Here is a 25,357-nt window from a genome sequence, read left to right on the forward strand (position 1 = left end):
CAGCAACCTTTCAGAAGTGGTGTGCCTAGTCTTCATTTATTCACTCTAATTTAAGGTTTCGTGTTCCAATATTACATGTTTTTAGAAGGTCTCTTTCTATAAGTCTATAATATATAACTAAACTATTGTTGTATGTAAAGTAAATAAGGTTTTCAAAATGTTTAAGAAGCTTCATTTAAAATTAAATTAAAATGCTGAGCCCCCCAGACGTATGGCCAGGACCTGGGCGGTGCCACTGAAAATCAGTTGAAAATATGTTAAGGCCTAAACTTATTATTATGTCTGAAACAGGGATAAGAAACATTTGGCACATGGCCCATCAGGGAAATCCGCTGATGGGCCGGGACGGTTTGTTTACCTGCAGCGTCCGCAGGTTTGGCTGATTTCAGCTCCCACTGGATGCAATTTGCCGTTCCAGGCAAATGGGGGCTGTGGGAAGCGGCGGCCAGCACATCCCTCGGCCCATGCCAGTTCCCGCAGCTCCTATTAGCCCAGATCCAGAACAGCGAACTGTGACCAGTGGGAGCTACAGTTGGCTAAACCTGCAGACGCTGCAGGTAAACAAACCGTCCTGACCCATTATCGGATTTCCCTGACAGACTGCGTGCCAAAGGTTGCCGATCCCTGATCTAAAACATTTAAATAAATAAATACTGTGTATACTCATTCATAAGCCAAATTATTTTTAGTAAAAAAGGGAAGCACCAGAGAAGGGGGTCGGCTGATGAACGGGTATAGAGAGGGAGAGGTGAGACACAGCTGCTCCTCCCAACAGAGGGAGCAAGGAGAGGCAGCACAGCCAGCAGAGCCAGAAGGGAAGAGGCGAGGCCAGAGTCTCTCCGCTTCTGGCCATGCTGCTCTCCCCCCAGCCTCCGAAGCAGCTGCAGCTCCGGGGCTGGCAGGCTGCAGCCGTGCCACTCGGCCCCGCCCCCCAGAGCGGGCTGCGGCTGCACCGCCTGGTATAGCAGCACAAACAGCAATCCTCCACTTTTGCAACTAGTTGCAGTTTCCGCCACGCAAAAGCGAAGGTTACTGGGCATACTCAGTTCGGGTGAGCATGCTCAGTGCACCCAAAGTAGGGAATTGGGAGAGGGAGCTTTTTGTGTCGTCACACTGGCCTGCTGGAGCACGGTGTGGCCGTGCTACCCGACCCAGCCCGCTGGAACCTGCTGCGGCCACGCCCCCCAGTCTGGTCCGCTGGAGCAGGCTGCAGCCATGCTGCCCAGCCTGCTAGAGCAGCTCCAGCCAGGCCAGAGACATCCTACCCTGGCCCTCCCCAGATAAGGTGGGAAGGGATGGGATGGGGAGAGTGTGGGGGTCCCTGGCTGGGATGGGGCCATGTGGGGGGTGGTCACAGAGGTTACTTCCCTGACCCCCAGCTTCTCCCCCCCCCCCAAAAAAAATTTCCCCATCAGTTGCTGTCCCGGCCCGTCAGGGTAAGCAGCTGGCGTGCTGGGACACTTCGTTTACTTAGGTTTACGTCCGTGCCTGCGGACGCTCGAGGTAAACCATTTCAGCCCATGAGATGGCTTTTCCTGATGGCCAGGGAGCCAAAGTTTGCTGACCTGTGAATTATAGGGTCGGCTTATGAATGAGTCATAAACATTTTCCATTTTTACTTATCCATCTTGGGGCGGGGGGGGGGTAAACGACCCGGCTTATGATCAAGTACAGTAACTCCTCATTCTTAACGTTGTAGTTATGTTCCTGAAAAATGCAACTTTAAGTGAAACAATGTTAAACTAATCCAATTTTCCCATAAGATTTAATGTAAATGCAGGCGGTTAGGTTCCAAGGACATGCTGGGGAGGCAGACAAAAGGCATTATATACTGTATATAATAACGCTTTTCTCCAGCCGGCTTTGAAGGGGAAAGTGCCACTTCTTTCCGGCCGCTGGCTGCACGGCTGCCCTGCTCCTCCTGAGTCCTCTGGCCCATGCTCACAGGGCTGCATTCCAAAAGGGGCTTTAGAGCTGCAGGCCAGGGCCCCGGGGCCCCCTTAGCCCAGGGCCCTGCAGCCCCTAAAGCCTCTATGTTCCGGGTGGCCCTGCCTGGTGGGAAGGCAGCTTCCCCGCTTGCTCCCTCCCTCCCAGAAAGTCCTATGCGCCGCCAAACGGCTGTTTGGCAGCGGGGGAAGCGCAGGGAGGAAGGGAGGGGGAGGAGGCAGAGAAGAGGAACTTGTGCAATGCTCCCTTGTAAAGTCAGCCAAACGACAGTAGAAGGGAGCATTGCACAACTTTAAATGAGTGTGTTCCCTAATGGAGCAGCGACATAACTTCGAAACAAAGTTAAGCGGGAGGACGTTAAGTGAGGAGTTACTGTATATACGGTATGCTTAATCCATGAGCCTCTATCAAAAACTTTTGAGTTAAAGGCTGTTTTTCTATATATGGAAAGAATCGGGGCGGGGGAGAGGGGAACGACAGCCAACTTCTGAGGTTAAAATTGAATAATATGGCACAACAGGTTATATACTGTACTATGGACTTATTTTGTTTAATAAAAATAAATTTGATATGCTGTTTTGTGTGTTTAATTAAATTCTTGTTAACCTCCTAATGCAGCAGGAAACAAATCATGAGCAAGTTAATTACCTAGTAAATAACCAATATATCATACAGTATTTTCTAACATACTAAAAATGTACAATTAATAAGAATCTGAAAATATTAAGCTACTGTATATAATATATATAATTATAGTATACCCGCCTAGGTAGCAAAAAAAATTTACTAAATCTAGTGTAAAGGCTCTATTTAGTTGTAAATCAATGTTTTAATTGTCACATCAGTCAATGTGAATTATCTTTTTTAGAAAATAACTGAAGTACAACTGGAAAAGTTGATTAAAATTGCTGATGTAAATCGAGACTTTCCACTTGGTGATTTAAATCATGATTTAATTGCATGATTTGAAGCACCTTGATTGAAATCAATCCATCCTGTTAAAAATACTTCTCAAGCATAGGTTGGACCTAGTTTCATTCATTAGCATTAATATTTTCAACTATGTTAAAACTCAGTTATTATTAACACAGTTCTCCCGCAGATGTCACAAAACTACACAAAACTGGGCAGCCATGCTACATTTCATACAAATGATTTAAATAGTTTGCAAATTTACAAATAATTAATACTTAAATAGAGTTCTGCTTCTGATCAACACACTCTTCCCTAAGCAGTGGTGAGAGTAGGACATGGAGCTGGATAAAACCTGGCAGCTGTACCTGGGGGAAAGGGAAGAAGGGGGTGCTGGAAAGTGTCTAGGATGGATTAAGATGTTGGGACAGGAAGCTGGTGCATGCTGAGATTACTGGGGTACGTGGAGAGATTGTGTGGAGGCTGCAGTTACTGGGACTTCTGTGGTGCGTGGGAGGATATTTGATGGAGAGAACTGGTGAAAGTTGCTAGGGGATCAGGATGTCTGCATTCCACACTTGCCACTGCTGCCACCACTTCCCAGCTGTTCCTTCCTGGGCCTTGCTCTTGTCTGACTGATACTTGATGTTTCTTTTCTTTTGACTTGATCTGAACAACTCTTCAAATATACATATTTTTTTCTTGTTTGGTAGTTGAATTTATGTGTGAGCTTGTCCTTCACTTTTCCTCAGATATTTTCATTTCTAGACATCTTTTTTAGCATCTCTCTTCTTTAGAGAAAGTGACGTACAAAATTGTGCACTTTCAAGCTTGTAATTCCATCAGAAAAGGTTAATTTGATACCTTAAATCAGAAGAGTGAAGACAACCATTTATTACTGTCAACATTCATGAATAGGAATTGCTACTTCACATGCACAGTTTGGTTATGTGTAATTTTCATAAGGCAGTAAGTCAGCAAATATTTAATAATCCTTTCTTTTGGCTTCATTATGCCTACTTATTCTTTTTGCATATAACATACACAAAACAACTACATTAAAAGGGCACTATTAAAGTTTCAGTGTCAAGCATTCAAAAGTTAGGAGATGCTAGAAGTAAGGTTCCTTTTATAGACACAAAGTTCATATCCCTACCAGATTTTAAGTCCCTGCTTCAAAGGATCTGTTAAAAGAAAAGATTGTTTTGCCCATGTTAAAAAATTCTGCCAATGTATTTTTCCTTAGCCCTGTTCTTAGAAAATGCTGAACCATTTAGGCTGTAATTCTCCAAATATTTCAACCCGAGACAGACACCAGGCATGGAAAACTTCAGCCCAAATGGTTAATATTTGGTAAAGTGTTAACTCTCTGAAAACAGGATCTTATAATAGGAACTTTTGGGCAACCTTAATAATAAGTAGCATTAGCAGCCCCATTTATAATTGCCTGTCACATCTGTAGGATACTTTACTCATTTAGGTTCTGATCCTGCAAACATTTATACATAATTTAACTTTACACTTGTGTAATGCCGCTAAATTTAAGTTGGAAAAAGTTGAGAATGTGCATAGGTGCTTTCAGGATCAGGGTCTTAAATATATATTTTTAAATAACTGATCAAAAATGGGCATACATTCAGTTACACTGATCAAACAAACCAAAATGGGTAACACATTGACAGTAGTCAATATAATATATTGCTTATTAATCCTTGGCCTCTTTCCAAAATCACTTCTTATAACTTTTTGGGGGCGGGGGGAGAGACTCTGACAGGAACCACCAGAAATATCTGGCATTGAAGTGGATTCATGGGTCTGTTGTCTTGGTTCATTTCCTTTCCATGCAAACAAGAAGCTGAAATGAGAGGCAGATCAGTGGTTGCTTTTTAAATTGTATGTTGTTCTTGTTTTGTGTTTTAGTTATGTGAAGAAATGATGAGTTGTGTAATGTCCCCATTAATCTTTCTCATTCTTGTCTAAGACTTGCCTAATAAAAGTCGAGCTTCTAGATGGATCTGGTTTATTTTGCATAATTTAAAAGGCCACAGCTCTTTAATTGTAGATGTAATTTTCTCTGAGCCTTCGTTTATATGACTTCATTGTACCTGATCCTTTTTTTGTTCTAGTTCGTTGGCTGTACTAAAAGATCACTGTACCTCTTCCCAGCCAAATAAGTTTCCCTTCCTGTCTGCCTTAAAATCAGTGTTTGAAATTTCAAAAGGCCCTGTGGAGTTTATGCCTCAGAATGCACTGTGAAATTATAAAAAGCCCAGTAGTGTCAGAGCCATTCAACCCTGTGATATCAATTATTCATTTAAGCCGTAATTCAACAAAGCACTTAAAACACATGCTTAAATCAATCTTTATTCAGCAAATCATTAACGCTTGTTCTTATGTGCTCGGCTGTGTCAGGACCTTTGTTAACTCTTGTGTAGAGACAGGACTGTTTGAATAAAGTTAAATCCAGCGAAATACATGTTTTGATGATACCAAAAGTGGTAATGTTCTTTTAAAGTGTTTAATAAAATATCCACACTAAATCTTGATGTTTAGTTGCAGGTCCAGTATTGCCTCCTGGCTACAAAAAAAGCTCAGAAATGCATGACAGTGATGAAGGCTCCAAGTCTCCTCCTCTGCTCAGAGAAGCAAATAGAGATTCTGAAGAGGAGCAAGACACTGATCCAGTACCCAAGTCAGTCTGTTTGTGTGTCATTCATGTATTTACACTAGTAAAATAAGCAGAAATTGGACCACTTCATACAATGAGTTGACTGAATTAGCCCAGATGCAGAATCGGAAAGGGGCTATATTATGCAACTAAAGAAAGCAAATGCCACACCAAGATAAAGTCTGCTAACGTGTCCTCATCCGTTCCAGGGTGATAGTGGCTGCCTAAGCTGTATGTCTCCTTAGATTGTGACTGGCTTGTTCAGTGCAATCTAAATTGTTCATTTCATTTTAATTTTGTATCTAGGTTGACATGTCACTTAACTTTTAGATTGTACTTTTAATTTGTGTGTATACACAACAGATGTGGATGATAGGCACTTTATTAGAAATCTGAAAACTTAATATTGCATGAATTCTGTTTCCAAAGTACAGCAAGTTTTCCTGCAGAAAGTAATAAGCAGCTTGTTAGTATAACTATATTAAAGTTGCTGTGATGGGCCTGTTCATGGAAGTGTATTTTGGTAAATTATATCTTTGCTAGCAATACGCAATGGATCTATAGTAGACTTTGGGTGGACTGTGAATTTTGAAATTAGTGTTTCCTAATATAAATGTATATTAAGAAGCATATTGGAGGTAGAAATGAAATTGAGGTTAAAAAAAAGAAAAAGGCCAAAATTTTCAAACCTGAATTTAGACTCATATACATATTTAGGAACTTAAATAGAAGTGGCTAAATTTTCAGAAGTTCTAAGCACCCACAAATCTTATTGAAATTAATAGCTAGAAGTGCTTAGGCTCTTTGAAAATTAAGCCACTTCTAACTTTAGGCATAAAGTCTTGAAAAATGTGGCCTTTGACTCTACATGAATATAAACGTACTACTGTAATGGGAGATACTGCACCTGTTTTAGGAAGAGGTATATGGTAAGAATACTCGGATTGTCATAACATCAAAGTTATAGATCAAATGGATGATCGCAGGGAAAATTAGCTTACCAGTGACACAGTGAACAACTTTCAACTCCCAGTAGGCCTGATCCAACTCTGATTCTCTGCCAAGTTAATAGGAGTCTTTCTGTTGACTTCAGTGGGAACTAGGGGGGGAGGGATAGCTCAGTGGTTTGAGCATTGGCCTGCTAAACCCAGGGTTGTGAGTTCAATCCTTGAGGGGGCTACTTAGGGATCTGGGGCAAAAATTGGTCCTGCTAGTGAAGGCAGGGGGCTGGACTCAATGACCTTTCAAGGTCCCTTCCATTTCTAGGAGATTGGTATATCTCCAATTATTAAAAATTAGTTTGGGCTCCTAGATACAGCGTTCATGTTAAAAATGTTTAAGATAAACAGATAATAGTGTTATCTCCTTTTTAGATTATCTATTTAACTTAGGTATTTGTAACATGCCTATCATCATAATACTGTATTTAGGGACCAGTCTGACTCCCATTGAAATCACTGTAACGATTCCTGTGCGTGATCAAGCCCTTAACAAGTGTGGGTATATGATTATTTTGATTTGAAGGGTGGAAATATTATTTTTTTTAATAGCAAATCTCAGCAAACTGCACATACGCCGATTTAATGGGAATAGTCATGTGAAAAGTTTAAAAACATGTAAGTGTTTGCAGGATTGGAGTCTTAGAGGGCATTATACTATTTCCATGTAATGATCGTTAGTGTAAATACTCCCCACTTTTCCCCCATGGTTTTATTTACTGATTGTTCAGTCTAAAATTCAATTTGGAAAAGTACTAGTCAAAATGTATAGAATGATGGTAGAAATGTAGCAAGAAATATGCTGGTGTTAAAATTACTTTATGCATGCAAAACAAGCATTACCGTGTTTTACTATTTGATTTTCTCTTTCTGCACCAATAACATTTTTTTAAAATGTCACTGCAGTGTAAGAATGAGGCTTATGCTAACAAATATTTAATTGCTCCAAATTATTTCAGATTCTTATGCTGTGTTTCCGTGGTAACAGCAAGATAGTACATAATGTAAGACTTTTGGAAATCATTTTGTTTTTTTTTCCTTTAAAGTGTAGATAATTGCCATCTATATCAGAGTAATTATTAAGCTAAATCACTGTATTTGTAGAAAACAGAAAAGAGCTCAGGAAGATGATGATGATGATGATGGCTTTTTTGGACCTGCTCTTCCTCCTGGATTTAAAAAGCAGGATGATTCTCCAGAGAGGTAATTAAAACGGAATAGTGTTCAGGCTCCTCTCATTAGAGCCACAAAATATTTTATTGAAAATAATTGTTTTATCAGTGAACACCTTAGTTATACTTAAGATTTATGTGATTAGAATTCCTTCTTCCACATAACAGTGTTCCTTTGTAATTTGAGTACAGAATTCCCCATGTATCCTCTGGAAAGTCAGAGAGAAGAGAAAAATTGTATATGAACTGTCTAAACATATTTTGAATATCAAATTTCTCCCACCTTCTAAGATAAATCTCAAAAAGAGTATGCATGTTAGACAGGCAAACTGTTGTATGGAATGCGCTTGTGTTTTTTCAATATTTATTTTGAAAATTTTATAGGTATTGCCTAATACCTATGACCACCTTAGGCCCAAACTCTATGAACTCCTCAGGTGCAGGAGCCCACCTGCATGGAACTCATTGCAGGACTGAGACATTAATTTGTTCTATGTAATATAATATGACATATATTATTGAAATGGTGTTGTTCTGTTAATACATTGGGATCATTCGTTTTCTTCATGTAAACAATGCTGAATGGAGTATGTTTGTTAAAATCATATTTTACTAAATCAGCATTGTTTATAGCCTCTTTGTTAGAAACAAAGCCCATTCAACTACACACAATTATAAAATACCTATTGGAGAAAGCTAGTTGTTAATTTTCCGTTCAGAATTTAACTGCATCTGACAGCCCCCTAATCTTCACATCAGTCTCAGCTCTTTTCAGTGTAATTCAAAATGATATTCTGTATGAAAATCACTACTTTCAAGAGAACGTTAGTAGATAAAATGTTCAGCAGAAACTTCCTTGCAGATTTGCTTTTGACATCTGTGCTGTTTGCTTCCTCAGTGCTATGAAGAGTCAGTAGATAGAATGATCCAATATTTACCTGTCAGAAATAATGTCATTGTTAGGAAGATGAGCCAGTCTGTTGCTGAACAGTTCTGGTTGTAGCATTGTCTGCAAGAAATTCCGTAGTTGAAAGTGTGTCTCAAATTAGAGAATTTTTATTGAGCGAGAACTTCTGTATATACCTCTATCCCAATATAACACGACCTGATATAGCATGGTAACACCAGGGCTCCGGCAGTGGGGCTTGGGTGGCACTTTAAAGGGCCCGGGGCTCCGGCTGCTGCGAGGAGCCCTGGGCCCTTTAAATCACCACTGGAGCCCTGCCGCTGCTACCCCGGAGCTGCGGCAGGGGGGCTCGGCCGGTGATTTAAAGGGTCCAGGCTCCCCACAGTGGCCGGAGCCCGGAGCTCTTTAAATCACTGCTGGAGCCCTGCCGCCACTACTCATAGACTTTAAGGTCAGAAGGGACCATTATGATCATCTAGTCTGACCTCCTGCACAATGCAGGCCACAGAATCTCACCCACCCACTCCTGTAACAAACCCCTAACCTATGTCTGAGTTATTGAAGTCCTCAAATCGTGGTTTGAAGACCTCAAGCTGCAGAGAGTCCTCCAGCAAGTGACCTGTGCCCCATGCTGCAGAGGAAGGCGATAAACCTCCAGGGCCTCTGCCAATCTGCCCTGGAGGAAAATTCCTTCCCGACCCCAAATATGGCGATCGGTTAAACCCTGAGCATGTGGGCAAGACTCACTAGCCAGCACCCAGGAAAGAATTCTCTGCAGTAACTCAGATCCCACCCCATCTAACATCCCGTCACAGACCACTGGGCATACTTACCTGCTGATAATCAAAGATCAGTTCCCAAATTAATTGCCAAAATTAGGCTATCCCATCATACCATCCCCTCCATAAACTTATCAAGCTTAGTCTTGAAGCCAGATGTGTCTTTTGCCCCCACTGCTCCCCTTGGAAGGCTGTTCCAGAACTTACTCCTCTAATGGTTAGAAACCTTCGTCTAATTTCAAGTCTAAACTTCCTAGTGTCCAGTTTATATCCATTTGTTCTTGCATCCACATTGGTACTAAGCTTAAATAATTCCTCTCCCTCCCTAATATTTATCCCTCTGATAATTCACCTTTCAGTACGACACGTTGTAGTCTCCCCTTTAACCAGTTCCTTATCCACCTTTCAATTTTCATGTTGATCCCCATCTTTTCCAATTTAACTAATAATTCCCCATGGAACTGTGTCAAATGCCTTACTGAAATCGAGGTAAATTAGATCCACTGCATTTCCTTTGTCTAAAAAATCTGTTACCTTCTCAAAGAAGGAGATCAGGTTGGTTTGGCACGATCTACCTTTTGTAAAACTACCCCTGGGCTCCAGCAGCGTACAATGTATACATTCTGGTTAATGTTATGAGATTGTATCATTTAGTGCTGCAATGTGTAATAGTTCTACCATGAGCTGCCAGGATCCATGACGTCTCTCTCATTCACAGAAATACACCGGTCTGGAAGAAATTACACAACAAATAAAATAAATCATTAACTTTAACAACTGAACTCTGGCTGAACAATGCGTATGCTAAGGATGGTGCTTGGCAGAGCCCAAAACATGAGCTGTGTGACCTAGTGGTTGGAGCTAGCAGCAGAGTCAGGGTTGTGGTCACACCAGTGGTCAGAAGCCACCCTAAGGGTCAAAGTCAGAGTCTGCAACTGGGTCAGGGCAAGGAAGCAGGCAACAGAAACAAGGCCTGGTAGATAGCAGGAACCCGGTGAGGAAGCGGGGACTTGGTCTCAGAGATCTGGGCATCAACAGGCCTAATGACTAGTTGCTTAGACGAGGCATGGGACAGGAAGTCTTGTACCCGGTGGTGTCCAATCGGCTGTCAGCTGTGGTCATCTGACCATGCTGAGTCAGTGGATGTAGCTTCTGTGATAAGGTATTAGCAGCAGTTCTGTTGTCCATCCTTGTAGCTCAGTGGTGCAGAAGATAAGGCTGCTGCTCAGCAGCTCTGGCTTTGAGACCTATGGCACCTGACAGTGTCTGAGCTGTGAGAACTAATTCTGCCTAGGTTGTCTGAAGGGAAGAAGGTTTGAAGAGTGGAAAAATCCCTTAACAGGAAACCAAAGAAACCAGGTGGTAATACCTTTAAAAACTCAGAGGGATTCAGACACAAGGAGAAGCTTGGCCAGGAGAGGGGAACAAACAGAACTTAGTTTTGTAGCAAAGGAGACCTTTGACTGTGGGACCAGCCAAAGTCAAAGGAGGCTGGCTCTGGGAAAGAGAGGGAGAAGAGACTAGAGAGATTGCATGTTCTAGAGGAGAAGCCATATGCAGGAGAGCAGGGAGAGAGGAAGGATCCCAAACTCCATAAACAAACACTGAGCCAAATCTCAAAGAATGCTCGAGAGGTGAGGAAACTGAGGCAGGGATGGTGTGTAGGTGTTGTATTGTTTTGTCTAGATATGTATATATCTTGTGCTGTCTGTAGTATAGAGTGGCTGGTTTGGGAACTTTTTCAAAGCCTGTGCATTGTGTGCTTCAACTATCATGTCCCTAGAGAGGTGAATGTAAACTAGATTTCCCACAAAGTTGGCACTCTGGGAAAAGCTGTGCTTATGATACTGGAGAAACTGGGGGAGCTAGCACGAAACACAGGGCGTAGGCAGTTGAACTTTCAGAAGCGGGTGTAAACTGGAAGATCTGCACATCCAGAATGTGGCCAGTGACCCAAAGGCAGTACCTGGACTCTGCTTAGACTCAGGAAGCTTAAAAGCACATAGGCTCAAAACAGCAGCTTGGTGAATGTCCGACAGGCAGAGTTATACCAGAGCTGCCACATCTGTGTAGTTAAAAGTAGTTATAAATAGCTGGTATAATTATTTCAGGATAACATATGGTATCCCAGCGCTTGCTTTCATTATAGAGGCCATTACCCACTCTCAGGGTTCCCTCCCCACTCTGAACTCTGGGGTACAGATGTGGGGACCCGCATGAAAGACCCCTTAAGCTTATATTCCACGAGCTTAGGTTAAAAACTTTCCCAAGGCACAAATTCCTTTCCCTGTCCTTGGACGGTATTGCTGCCACCACCAAGTGATTTACACAAACGTTCAGGGAGGGGTCACTTGGAGCCCTGTCGCCCCCAAAATATCCCCCCAAACTCCTTCACCCCCTTTCCTGGGGTGGGGGAGAGGGAGGAACTTGAGAATAATATACCAACCGATAGGTTAACAAAATGAGCACAGATCAAATCCCTGGTTTTTAGGACACTGAGAATCAATCAGGTTCTTAAAAGAATTTTATTTAAAAAAAAAAAATGTAAAAGAATCACACCTGCAAAATCAGAATGGAAGAAAACTTTACAGAGTAAATAAAAAGATTTAAAACACAGAGGATTGCCCTCTACGCTCATCTTCAAAGTAACAAAAACAGGAATAAACCTCCCTCTTAGCATAGGGAAAATTCACAAGCTAAAACAAAGGATAATCTAATGCATTCCCTTGTTGTTACAATTTCTGTAATTTTTAGATGCATCAGTTCAGGATCTTTTTAGGAGCTGGGTTACCTGCCTGGTTTCTCTCTTTGTCCCGACCACCAAAGAGAGCACAAAAAAACCTCCCCTTCCCCACCATTTACAAGTATCTTCTTTCCCCATTGGTCCTTCTGGTCAGGTGCCAACTAGGTTAATTGAACTGGTTAACCCCTTACAGGTAAGTGATTCTGTACCTCTGGTCAGGAGGGATTTATGTTACCACATACATAAAGGTTGTTACCCTTCCCTTTATATTTATGACACCTCTCATCCTTCAAATCCCTCCTCAAAGAATGATTTGTGCTGCCACACATAAAGGAAGTCAGCCAGACAATGGCTTGGTGGGGCAGCAGCTGGGGAAAGCTGATTTTATTATGTATTAATTTGGGGTTTTTAACTCGTTAGATTATTTGGGACCATCTAGTTGTGCACATCAATAACAACTCTGTGTGACTGTTACCCTTCCTTTCCCAGTTCTTATTGTACAAATTCAAGTAAATGTGAACCAGCACCCTTCACGGTGTGGTCCTGGGTACTATCACAGCAGAAATAATACTGAAAACATGTTTCATTGGACAAGAGACGTTCTTTCAGCCATATACATATAGGATCTCTAATAAAACAGCCAAAGTGTCAGATCCTGAAAGCTTTACACAGTAGGTCCTCTTGATGTTGACGGGACTACTCATGTGAACATGGCTAGGAGAATTGGGCCCACGGGGAGGAAAGCAGCCATTTAAAGGTGAACTAGAGAGCAAAGAACTGTGCACCTTTCACTTCTACTTTCTGACATAGAGTAAATTCCGCTTATTAGCAGTCCCTCGGTTGCCAGCAAAAGGTTGGTACTGTATTACTGTCAGTTGCTAATAAGCGAAAGGCAGGTTTTCAAGGTAGTGCCCAGGGAAAGAAGCGCTTGGACATGCCTTTCCTGGTTGCAGTCCTGTAAGCCTGGCTGCTGGCAAGGCAGCAGCAGGGACGGAAGCTGCAGTCTGGATGCTGGAGCTTTCTCTGGGGATCAGAGATGCTGGGGACCCATGGGGCTGCACCAGGGGTTGGGGCTCAGCATGTCCCAGCACTTCCTTCCTTCAACAGTGCAGACCCCCAGCAAGGCGCAGCCTGGAGAGTGCAGGGAGCGGTACCGTGCAGCTCCGACATCTGTGCTGCATTTCCCCTCTCCACCGTTCCCCTGACCACAGCCTCCCGTGCCAGCCCGCAGCCACTTACCTCCTGTGTGGTCCCTGTGCACAGGCTGATTTGCCAGGCTGCTGTCCCAGAAGGAAGTACTGGGATGGACTGAGCACCAGCCACAGACAGTTTTCCAGGCCTGCAGCCAGGGAAGCATGTTCAAGCTCCACAATCTTGTGTGCACAGCACATCCTTCCCCGACTGCAGCCCTACAAACCTGTGTGCAGTTAGAATCGTTCTTTAACAAAAAAAATGTTACTAATAAGCGGCATGCTGTTGCAAATATTCAAATTCCATTAACATTGATGTTAACGGGATGGGATTGGTTACCAGCAAAATGGTTCCAGTAACCAAAAGTTGCTAGAATCAGGATTGCTATTAAGCGGGATATACTCTATTAAGAGTGTCTTAAAGTCTTTTGGTCCACTCCCCTCCCAGATTTTTTTCTGCTTAGCAACTTGCTTCTAAACGGTCAAATTAAACAAAGCACATTTAGGGCTAACATGCATTAACTGAACATATGGGGCCAGATTGTGCCCCATCCTGTGTGCTGGCACAAGGGAGCAAAGGGGCATTAAGGGATCCCCTTGCACTTTGAGAGAAACAGGCTTTGCAGAGCTACCATCTCCCCTTCTTGAGCAAATGTGTGAAAAGGGCAGGGACCACGCAGAGCCTTGTCTCTCTTCTACCGCTCCCCAGTGCACTGGCAGTGTAACTATGCTGGCACATTGGGGAACACATGATGCGACTGGTATAGACCTGGTGCCATTTACTCCCTCCTCAGATCAGTGGGGAGAGTGGGAAGAAGATTGTGATGCCTAATTAGTGTCTCCCTCCTGGGCTGTTCCAGGGGCAGCAGAACAACACAGTGCCCCTTATTCGGGTCAGATTACAATCTGCTCAATCTAGTCCATAATTACTGAAACAAAATGATTCATGTTGATTTCAGTGCATGGATATCCCAATGTATGAGTGGCTCATAAGTATGTGAGAATATACTGTTTATGCCTTGTATAATATATCCCTACTCCTTTCGAACATCTTTATTTCTCAGACACATCTTTCAAATTTGTCAACGCATATATTCTTAATTGAGCACTGTATATATGACAATTTTCAGCTTTTAAAACACCTTTTTTGAGTTAGTCAAGTACAAAATATAGATGAACCGTTTTCTTTAGTTTTGAAAATATCACTCTAACAATATTATAATATGGAAATTCAACTTGTGAATATTTTTGGAAAAGCTTAAAATCAGAGTTGAGAACAAACAAGATGTTTTTAGCCCCAAGTGTACAAATTTTGAAGAAATTAAGCCTCAGAAAAATAGGATGGGGGAGTTCATTTTCAAATATAATAGTAGCTATGGCTTGAAAAATCCAGTGGTTAATGGGAAACTCTCAGGCAAGTATGGGGTACTCGGTGCATCATTTTTTGTGTAACTTAAAATTTCATTTTAAAAAATATTGTTTCCTGCCCTTATGTTTCTAAAAATAATCTTCTGCATATGTGCCAAAAGTAAACAGCAGCCCTGCCTCAGTCCATAGAAAAACATCAAAGCTGTGCCAAACAGCAGAGCGTATTAACAAGATTTCACTCAGATTCACACTTGCTGTTCAGAGATCCTCTGGGCAGCCAGCAAGCTGTCAACAATCCTGTCAGTTCTATGCTGCTGAGGAAAGTCCTGAGCAGCAGCAGAGTTATTCATGCAGAAGACACTACAGAAATGGAGGCTGTGGGACGTATAGAGTATTGAAAACCATTTTCCTACCCCCTCCTTGGAACAGCCTACAAGGTGGGAGGGGGGTAGAGTAGCTGAGGCTCACCCCTCTCTTAGACTTTGTCTAGGTAGGGAAGTTTTATGGGTTATACAGGTATAACCCCCAGCATAGATACTCTACTCTGGACTATGAGGGAACGTCTCCACTGCAGCTGGGGTGTGATTCCCAGCACAGGTAGACAGACGCGTGCTAATTCTGCCTCAGCTAGCATGCTAAAAATTGCAGTGCAGGCACTGTAGCGTGGGCAGCAGCTAGGGCTAACCACCCACGCTTCGACTAAAGGCTTCGGCGGGCTTGGACTCAGGCAGCTAGCCCAAGCCGCTGACAGTGTGGCAACATCCACACTATTTAGCGTGCTAGCTTAGGCAGCGCTAGCACAGGTCTGTCTACCCACGCTCACAGTCACACTCCAGCTGCAGTGTCGTAGCCAGAGTAGCTTTCTTTTGTTTGGCGTACACCCCTTCCCACACAACATAAGCAAAACCGACAAAGGCACTCCTCCACCAAAATAAGGGGTACCACCAGGATAGATACCAAAAAGTGATACCAACAAGCCTTCCCCAGTGGCATAGCCAGGTGGAGGGAACAGGGGAGTAATTAAAAAACCCGCCACCCGCTGCGGTGCTTTTACTCACCTGGAGCACCGCCTGGTGAGTAAAAGCGCCGCAGCTCCCCCTCCAGCTACACTACTGGCCTTCCTGTGTGGACACTGCCTTAGTGGTGAGAAAGCAGAAGAAGAGACAAAAAGCTGCTTCTCTCTTCCAGCAGCTAGATGGGGGTGGAGCTTCACATTTAGCAGACACTTGTAAGCCAGAGGCTGCAATGAAAGATGGAGCTCTCTGGCTAGGGGCAGCACTGCAGTAGAATTCCCTTCCTGGCACTCGTGCTACAGCAGACTGGCTTCTCGGGGGAGGATTGCCCCTGAACCTTGCAGGTGCCCCCTGTTTACACACATGCCCCTTGTTCTATCTCCTTTTTGTCAGTAGGTGTAATCCTCTGACTAGTGGAGTCTGGTAAGATTTTGTTTGTTCTGCTTGAAGTCTTGGCAATAGCATCACTACAGCAAGGCTTGATTGATTAGATTATACCAGATTTAATAAAAGCATAATTCAGTGGCCCTGGGGCTCATTTTCTCTGTTCCTAAAATCTCACATTCAGGGTTTCAGCCAGCCATCTTCAGGAGTCAGGAAGGTATTATTTTTCCCCCAGTGTATTCTGGCTTGCTTTTTTTTTTTTAATTATTATTATTTATTTATTTTTAATTTCCTTTGAAGCATCAGGCATGGCCACAACTGGAGATGGGACATTGGATGTGGGAGGGCCAGGACTCTGAAGTGTCACTGAGCATTTTCTCTCTCTCACGTGCTTGGCTGGCTGGTTCTTACTAACATTCTGAGGGTCTTAAGCACCCACGGGGAAAAAAATAGTGGGTGCTTAGTACCCAGGAGTCAGAGCTTAACAACTTCTGCCCTTGGCAGGCAGTTTGTTTATAAACAGAGGCAGGGTGATTAAGATAACAAAAGGCTTGTCATTAAGGATCATTAGATGATCCTGAAAGCATTCCCAGGCACTCCAGTTAAAAGATAGGAAACAAAGGGTAGGAATAAATGGTCCATTTTCAGAATGGAGAGAAGTAAATAGTAGTGTCCCCCAAGGGGCTTTTGCTGGGCTGGGATCTCTGCTGTTCAACATATTTATAAATGATCTGCAAAATGGGGTAAACTCTGTATTTACTGGAAGCACTGTGTTTCCAGAGTACTGTTAATTCATAAGAATCCTCCTCACTGTGCCCGTATCATTCTGAACTGTGGAATGCTCATTCTCCTGCTTCAGAAGACTTAAAAATTATCTCCAGTCATCAATGGGACAGACGCAACTGAATAATGTAGCTGTCCTTAATGTGCATCTCAATAATACCTGGGAACCTAGATGTAAATAAGATTGCTGACAGTTTCATCCAGAAAGCTACAGTGAGACATGTCTTTAAACTGGGATGTTAGTGAAAATGACTTGTAGGTGACTGCAATCATCTTAATATACTGTAATTCATGATAATGTAATTATGTAGTTCATAATAATTGAATCATTATTCAAATAGTAAAGATACCAATGATAGACACATTCAATAACTGGACTATGAAAGAAATGTATAAATATGCTGAAAATAGCCGCCCCACAAAACTGGCAGAGTGCCCACACTCACACTCTCTCTCTCTCTCTCTCTCTCTCTCCAAAAGCACCCACGGGCAAAAACAAAAGTCAGCGCCTGTGGTCTAATGGATCATCATATGCAGGGTCAGGAAGGAATTTTCCCTGGGTCAGACTGGCAGTGACCTTGGGGGTTTTTGCCTTCCCTTGCAGAGTGTGGGTGTGAGTCACTTGATAGGATTATCTGGGTTTAGCTCATTTAATCATTTCCCTGCCATAAAAGGGGCCTCAAGCAGTGGTGCACCTCAGTCCCTCCAATTCTCTGCCTGTGGCACATAATAGTCTAATGATCCTCTGGTCTAATTTGGGTTGTTGGGTTTAGTGTGTGGGTGCTGGGTAATGTTGGCCTGTGAATATACAGGAGGTCAGACTTGGTGATCTGCTGGTACCTTCTGGCCTTAAACTTTTAATGAGGTATTTTTGATTGCACAAAATGTGCAGATCATACTGATTAAACAGATGGAAAGTATTTAATAGAGACAGTGTCTGCTTGTGGTTGGGGTTTTTTTTTAAGTGATAACTTTAAAAATCTCCTGGAATGTGGAGATAAAAGTGTGATTTTTTCAAGCTGATGATATCCCCTTTGTAAATGTAATGCATAGAAAGATGAAAATGTATGAATATTAATGAAAATGTGGCTTTTACAAGAGAATACACTTTCAACATTACCACTTCATTGAACTGTTCAAATATTGATTCTTGCTGCAAACAAAAAGTTGTTACTTAAATGTGCTTTTCATGCTGATTCTTTTTTAAGTTTGGGAATGGAAATAAGAATTCTTCTTTTTCTTTGAGGCCTGTTATAGGTCCTGCTTTACCCCCTGGTTTTAAGAAACCTACACAGTATACTGAGGATAACAGCTGTTCCATAGGATCTTCTATTTCTTCAGAATTCCATACCCAGGTTTGTAAAAACTGAAATGGCACAGATCCATCTTGTATTTATAGTGTGGTGGCATCTGAAGGATTCTAACAAAACTGATGGCCTGATCCAAAGCCCATAGAAATAACTTTTTAATACAGTAGATCTTGGTTTAGACTGTAAACTTTATAGGGCAGGGATTTGTCATGCTCTGTAGGTGGAAAGCGTCTGGCTCATTTTGGGTGCCACTGCAGTATAAATAATCAGTGCTAATCAAGTAGCTTCTGAACTGCAACTGCAGAATCCTGTCTGAAAGGGGGTTATGCAGCAGAGAAGTAAGTTTCTCTGCCCACCTTTTCATTTATATTGTGCTTGAGCATGCTAGGCACTTCAAGGAATTTAGAAAAGAAAAAAATCTCTGCCCTGTAGATTTTACAGTCTAAGTTTAATGATCTAACAAGTGAGTTGGGAGCAAACATGAAGATGGGGAGTTGGCAAGGAGCAGGATAGAAGTAAGGAGCTGAACAAAGCAGAGGGAATATTGTGAGGTGTGAGGAAAAGGAGGGGTGAGGGACCAGGTGCAAGCAGCAGGTGTTCTAAAGTAACTGTGGCAAACTTGTTGTTCTTTGCCACAAAGTCTGCTCGCTCTTGATTTTGCTGGAGGATGGGTGTTGTAGACTGAATTAAATAAAAAAGTCAGGCCTGTGGACTTGTAGTCAAACAAGTGTCCCCTCACTTTCTCCCTTTTTTATTGGTGTGATCACCACAATACCCTCTAGGGGAGAGGCTAAGTTCAAACAAGCTTCCCTTCCCAGGACCCAAAATGCCAACTAATCCCAAGTAGATGGTATTCACTTCCCTGTCTCAGGAAAGAGGCAGTCAGATGGTCAGCATGTCTTGATGGACTCTAAACAACATTCCTGGAAGCCTTGGGCAATGCCCATCGACAGTTGAGTAGTGAGGGATACAGTGAATTCCCAACCACCCCATACCTGGGAACTTCACTCTTGTACTGGGAACAGAGGCAGTAATCTGGGGGTGCTTCCCAAACTACCATCTAGCCCTGCACTCCTGCGGTGGCTGGAGAGAAATCCTGAAAGTTGGTTAGTTCTGGGCGTAGAAGAGTCTCATACTAGATATAAAGAGCTGTTAGACTAGTTAGTACGAGATCTCACACTTATTTTGAAGGAGCAGGGGTGTTGACTATTTAACAATGACAGTTTCTCTAAAGTGTTCATTTTGTATTGCACTTAGAGCCCTGAGTTTTAAAGAGCATGTCTAAGAATCTCATATTGTCTCAGTTGCTTGTCTTTTGTGATTGACAGTTGGTGTAATCTTGGAGGGTAGATGAGGCCTGAATTGTATGTTTAAAAAAAAAAACCCCACACACACCCCTACCTTTACATGCTTCCTTTATCCATCATAAGGAAGTAAAAATTGGGCACAAGCACTCCCCTCACCTCCTTTGCATGTTATCTTCAATTATGTGTCAGATCATGGTGTGCTTTAGGATGAGAAATGGTCATTTTTCTTCCCCTTTACTCTCTTCCCTATTTAAGATTTTTCAAAATTGTGCTCCTCCTTACTCCCTCCCATTGCCCTTTGTGTCTTTCCTCTTTCACTACTTCCTCTGACTGCCCAGCTCCTGCTGGGATGTAACTTAGCAGGGAACTCTGCTCTAAGGTAATATATAGTGGTAGTGAAGGTGTTAGATATGCCAGAATTGATGCCATATGTTTAGTGTTATAACTAGGGTTGTCAAGCAATTTAAAAAAAAAAAAAGCACTGTTAGTAGAATACCATTTAACTTATTTTGGATGTTTTCTACATTTTCAAATATTGATTTCAATTACAACACAGAATACAAAGTGTACCATGATCACATTTATTACAAATATTTGCACTATTAAAAATGAGAAATAGTATATTTTAATTCACCTAATACAAATACTGTAGTGCAGTCTCATGAAAGTTGACTTTACAAATGTAGAATTATATACAAAAAACTGCATTCAAAAATAATGTAAAACTTTAGAACCTAAAAGTCCACTCAGTCCTCCTTCTGCCAATCACTCAGACAAACAAGTTTGTTTACAATTTGCAGGAGATAATGCTGCTCACGTCTTGTTTACAATGTCACCTGAAAGCCAGAACAGCCATTTGCATGGCATTGTTGTAGACAGCATTGCAAGATATTTACATGCCAGATGTGCTAAAGATTCATATGTCCCTTAATTTTTCAACCACCATTCCAAAAGATGTGTCCATGCTGATGACAGGTTCTGCTCAATAACGATCAAAAGCAGAGTGGACTAACACATGTTCATTATCATCTGAGTCAGATGCCACCAGCAGAAGGTTGATTTTCTTTTTTGGTGGTTCGGATTCTGTAGTTTCCGCATCAGAGTGTTGCTCCTTTAAGACATCTGAAAGCATTCTCCCAAAATCTGAGAGGGACGAGGTGTGAAGGCACTTGGAGATTCTTAAACCTTGGGTCGAGTGCTGTAGCTGTTTTTAGAAATCTCACATTGATACCTTCTTTGCATTTTGTCAGATCTGCTGTGAAAGTATTTTTAAAACAAATGTGCTGGGTCATCATCCAAGATTGCTATAACATGAAATATATGGCAGAATGAGTAAAACAGAACAGGAGACATACAATTCTCCCCAAGGAGGTCAGTCACAAGTTTAATTAATGCATTATTTTTTTAAACGAGCATCATCAGCATGGAAGCATGTCCTCTGGAATTGTGGCCAAAGCATGAAGGGGCATATGAATTTAACATATCTGGCATGTAAATACCTTGCAGTGCTGGCTACAAAAGTGAGAACAAGCATTCATACTTACAGGTGACATTGTCTATAATAAGCAGGCATTATGTCCTGTAAATCTAAACAAACTTATTTGTCTTAGCGATTGGCTGAACAAGAAGTAGGACTGAGTGGACCTGTGGGCTCTAAAGTGTTTTTTTTTAATGTAATTGCATTTAAAAAAAACCCAAACAACTACATTTGCATCTGAAGAGGTGGGCTGTAGCCCACGAAAGCTTATGCTCAAATAAATGTTAGTCTCTAAGGTGCCGCAAGTACTCCTGTTCTTTTTGCGGATACAGACTAACACAGCTGCTACTCTGAAACCTACATTTGTAAGTTGCACTTTCATAATAAAGAGATTGCACTACAGTACTTGTGTGAATTGAAATTCATCATTTTAGAGTGCAAATATTAGTAATCAAAAATAAAGTGAACACTGTACACTTTATTCTGTGTTGTAATAGAAATCAATATTTGAAAATTTAAAAAAACAGCCGAAAAAATATTTAATAAATTTCACTTGGTATTTTATTGCTTAGCAATGTGATTAATCGCAATTAATTTTTTTAATTAGTTTTTTTGATATCATGAGAGTTAACCTCCACATTTCACATGAATCAACTTCCAACCTTTTATACCAAACCTCACCGAGATAACAGGGAGGCTATATTACACATGCTAGACCTCAGAAGAGCCCTGGCCTTCTACCTGGATAGTACGAAGGTTTTCAGGGTGTCTTCTAGACTTTTCCTTGCCGTTGCAGAGAGATCCAAGGGCTCCGCTATCTTAGCCCAGAGACTCTCCACATGGGTGTCAAACTGGATTAGACAGTATCATCAACCTTGTAATATGACCCTTCCAGATACTATTCGCATGCCCTCCACAAGGTCAATCTCCTCACCCATCACCTTCAAGAACATCCTATCTTAGACATCTGTAGCGCAGCAACATGAGCAGTCCATGCTTTCACAGAACACTACCTGATCACTGGAGACTCCACTTCCTATGCCATCTTCAGCTCCACAGTAGAGTCATCTGTAACTGACCCGACTCCAAAGTCCCAACCCGCCAATAAAGATAGTGCTCGGGAGTTACCTGCAATGGAGCACCCATATGGACGCTAATCGAAGAAGTTACTCATTTTGTGCAGTAATTATGGTTCTTCAAGATGTGTTCCCCATGGGTGCTCTGCAAACCGCCCTCCTTCCCTGTACTCCCAGGTTCTTGTCTAGGATTCTGCAGTAGAGAAGGAACTGAGGGGGGTTAGCCCGCATTTGCTGTCTAATCGACACTACTACTGAAATTCTCCAATCAGCAGTGCAGGGAGGCAAGCACCCCTGCAGTGGAGCACCCATAGTGACACACATCTCGAAGAACCATCCTTACTGCACAAGGTGAGTAACTTCTTTTACACTGAAGTCTGGTGGTGTTCCCCCCCCCCCCCCTCCACTCTTTTCTGCCATGGCCTCATCTACTGTTTGGAAGCCCACCTGTCAACTTAAACTCAGCATGCCAAAACCATTTCTCCCCCAAAATAAATCCCTCCTCTTCCTTTCTCCATCTTATTAGATAATTCCAGAGTTGTGTCAGTTTTGTGGGCCCACAGCCCTATTGTCATCCTACTCTCTTGCCTTCCTCCAACATTCAGGGTGGGTCTAAAGCCTGCCACATCTTCCTTTACAAAATACACAGATTGGGTCCCTTGTTTTTCTGACGGGGGGTGGGGGAGGGACACCCTTGTCCATTGGAATGGTTCTCGGGGTACCTAGGACTGTTGATCATGTTGTTACCCCCTGCCTCTAGCAAGAGCTGGCCTTGCCCACAGTGGCTCTGGTACTTCCCTACCACCACCAGCTTGTTTGCCACTCAAGCTTGCTCCTCTGGGCTATGCCAGGCCTGTTGCCTTGTAGGTTACCAGTAGATGCCACCACTCTCCTCTGCCACTTGAATGCATCTATGCCACTTAACATGCCCCACCTTTACATCAATGTCAAACTCTTTATTCTCATTTTCAAGGCTTTGCACAACTCTGCCACTTCCTACAGCGTATCACTAGTCACTTGGCAGTCTTTTGCAGAACTTGTGTCCTTCCATTTCCTCCTAACTTAGTTCTTCTCTCTTAGATGGACTTTTGCACCATCCCATCAGCACTCTGCACCTGGAATGTCTCCTTTTATTCTGTACTCCATCCAGCCTTCTTCAGATCTGACTTTCCCAACACTCCTTCAAATATAAATTCAATTTTAAACAATGTTGAAAGGAAATTAACAAAAAAAACCAAACAAACCGTAACTAGGAACTAGCACAGCATGTGATGCACCAGTGAAGCAATTCCATAACTATATTCTGTGTATTCCTTCCTTCTTTCCACCCCTACCCTTTCCTGTTGTCCTCCTCCCCCCAACATCCAGTCTTGCTATGATCAGTTTAGAGTCTAAGCTCTTTTCTTGCTATGTAAAATGCTATGCACACCTATGGCAATACATTCAGAATGTTGATGGCAGTAATGGAGGATATATTGATGCCCATATCATCAGAGTTGTACATGTACACTTCACGTGTTTCTGATGTTAATCATTTATCACTGGAGTGACGAGCGAGCAGAATATCAAGATATCATCTTGGTGTTGATTATTCTACACATCTTAAACAAAAAAGTGCATTATTAATGTGCCTCTGGCAAGAATTCTATTGACCACCATTGATACTTTCATCAATGAAAGTCTAGAGATCAGAAATCATTTGGTTTCTGTAAAAGGCAATGGGAGTTAGAGCTGGGACTGAACAGCTTTTAAATGCTTGGATATAGAAGTAGTGTATTTATAATACACCTGTTTCTTAATAGGAATTGAAAGAAATTATTGGTCATGGGCCTGTTTGAGAAGACAGTTGGGTTTATAGCTAAGAATATTTCTATAGTGACCTATTATGGTTGATAGAGGTCTTATTTTATTTTTGGAAGGCAACAGATAGTGAGGAAGACGACGCTGTCATAGGTCCAATGCCTGCAAAAGGACCAGTAGAATCCAGTGTAACTAGAGACTTTGAACGCAGAGCTCAGCGAATGAAAGAAAAACTTACTTCAGATGATGTAAGTTAATAATTTTGACTATGCATGTTTTCTTGGCCTAAAAAGATTTGTATGAATTTTAGCAAGCTCACCTGTATGTATTGAAGATGGTAAATGACTGTAGCACTTAATAAAACGTTATCTAGAAGAATCCACAATTAACTTTCCCACTATGATTTTTTTCCTTCAAGGATGGGTCCAAGCAAGTTTCAAGGGAGTCTTGGATGACTGAGCTTCCACCAGAATTGAAAGGCTTTGGATTGGGCCCAAGAACTTTCAAGAGAAGAACAGATGAGAAATCAGGAGATAAGTCAATTTGGACAGATACTCCAGCTGACAGAGAGAGGAAAGCCCAAGTGAGCATTTACTCATTCGTATAAACATGCAGACAGTCTATATGTTAGTCTTCCCAGAGTTCACCTCTGCCATTCAGGGATAATCTAATAAAAGTGCTCTCATGTTCCCAAACATGGGAATTTCATATCTAAAGTAGTTATTTTCCTTCTTACATTAAACATTATATCTGTCTGCTATGGTCTGGGAAGTCTATTGTTCTGTATCAATTTAATGAACAGCCGGTTACAGTGTGGCCAGGCTGTTTCTTATCAAGAAGAACAAAAATTGTCGAGGGGCAGAGGTACAAAGGCTCTATCTTCACCTGCTCCTCTAATATTTAAGCAAGATGAACATAGATTTCTTTGTCACTTACTTCAAGTATGCTGCCTGCTAATAATTGCAGTCTGCTTCCATTCATCAGGAAATGCAAGAAGCAAAGAAGTCAGCCAGTAAAGATGATGAAGAAATTGTATTATCGGCAAGAGACAAGAGACTGGCTGAGCAGCTGTCTTCATACAATGCAAGTATAAGCACAAAATCCTTTTTCTTTTAGGTTTCCTTTAATTCTTACCTCTTTTGGTTTCTCAAACCTAGCACAGTTGGTTTCCATGGTGATATCACTACATTCTTCTCTTCTGGGGCCCAAACCTGCAGCCATTAGAGAATTTGTCATTGACTTCAACAAGAGCAAGATTGGGCCCTCCCGCTGCTGCTGAAAAATAGTGTCAGAGTGTGTGTGTAGGTTTTTAAATGCATTTTCTTAGATGAGTTTCAGTTTGTGTTTTACTTAATTCCTATGGTAGAACTTCCGTTGCTGGGAATAGACAGTTTCAAGTCAAACAGTAAAAGACTTCACTGAATTACAGGCATCCCTGGAAGAAAACAGCATTACAGGTTTAATTGAAAGGTTAAAATACAGAACCATCCAAAGGAGGCTCAGTGTGCCTAAGAGATCAATAC

At 42.0% G+C, this 25,357-nt stretch overlaps 1 protein-coding gene across 4 annotated transcripts in view; it reads left to right on the forward strand.

The window, feature by feature from the left end:
- Positions 1–25,357, forward strand: part of GPALPP1 (GPALPP motifs containing 1) — a 28,961-nt gene that overhangs the window by 1,795 nt on the left and 1,809 nt on the right. The window contains exons 2-7 of one of the 4 annotated variants that reach the window (XM_045013108.1): positions 5,413–5,555; positions 7,630–7,728; positions 18,111–18,219; positions 23,954–24,082; positions 24,253–24,417; positions 24,819–24,917. In XM_045013108.1, the coding sequence (XP_044869043.1) occupies positions 5,413–5,555; positions 7,630–7,728; positions 18,111–18,219; positions 23,954–24,082; positions 24,253–24,417; positions 24,819–24,917 (744 nt within the window). Of the gene's footprint in view, positions 1–5,412; positions 5,556–7,629; positions 7,729–18,110; positions 18,220–23,953; positions 24,083–24,252; positions 24,418–24,818; positions 24,918–25,357 lie in introns of those variants that run through there. The other 3 variants (XM_045013117.1, XM_045013100.1, XM_045013124.1) reach the window with 3 other exon arrangements.

This window comes from Mauremys mutica, chromosome 1 (genome assembly GCF_020497125.1).
Source record: "Mauremys mutica isolate MM-2020 ecotype Southern chromosome 1, ASM2049712v1, whole genome shotgun sequence".
In the NCBI taxonomy this organism is placed as follows: Eukaryota; Metazoa; Chordata; order Testudines; family Geoemydidae; genus Mauremys; species Mauremys mutica.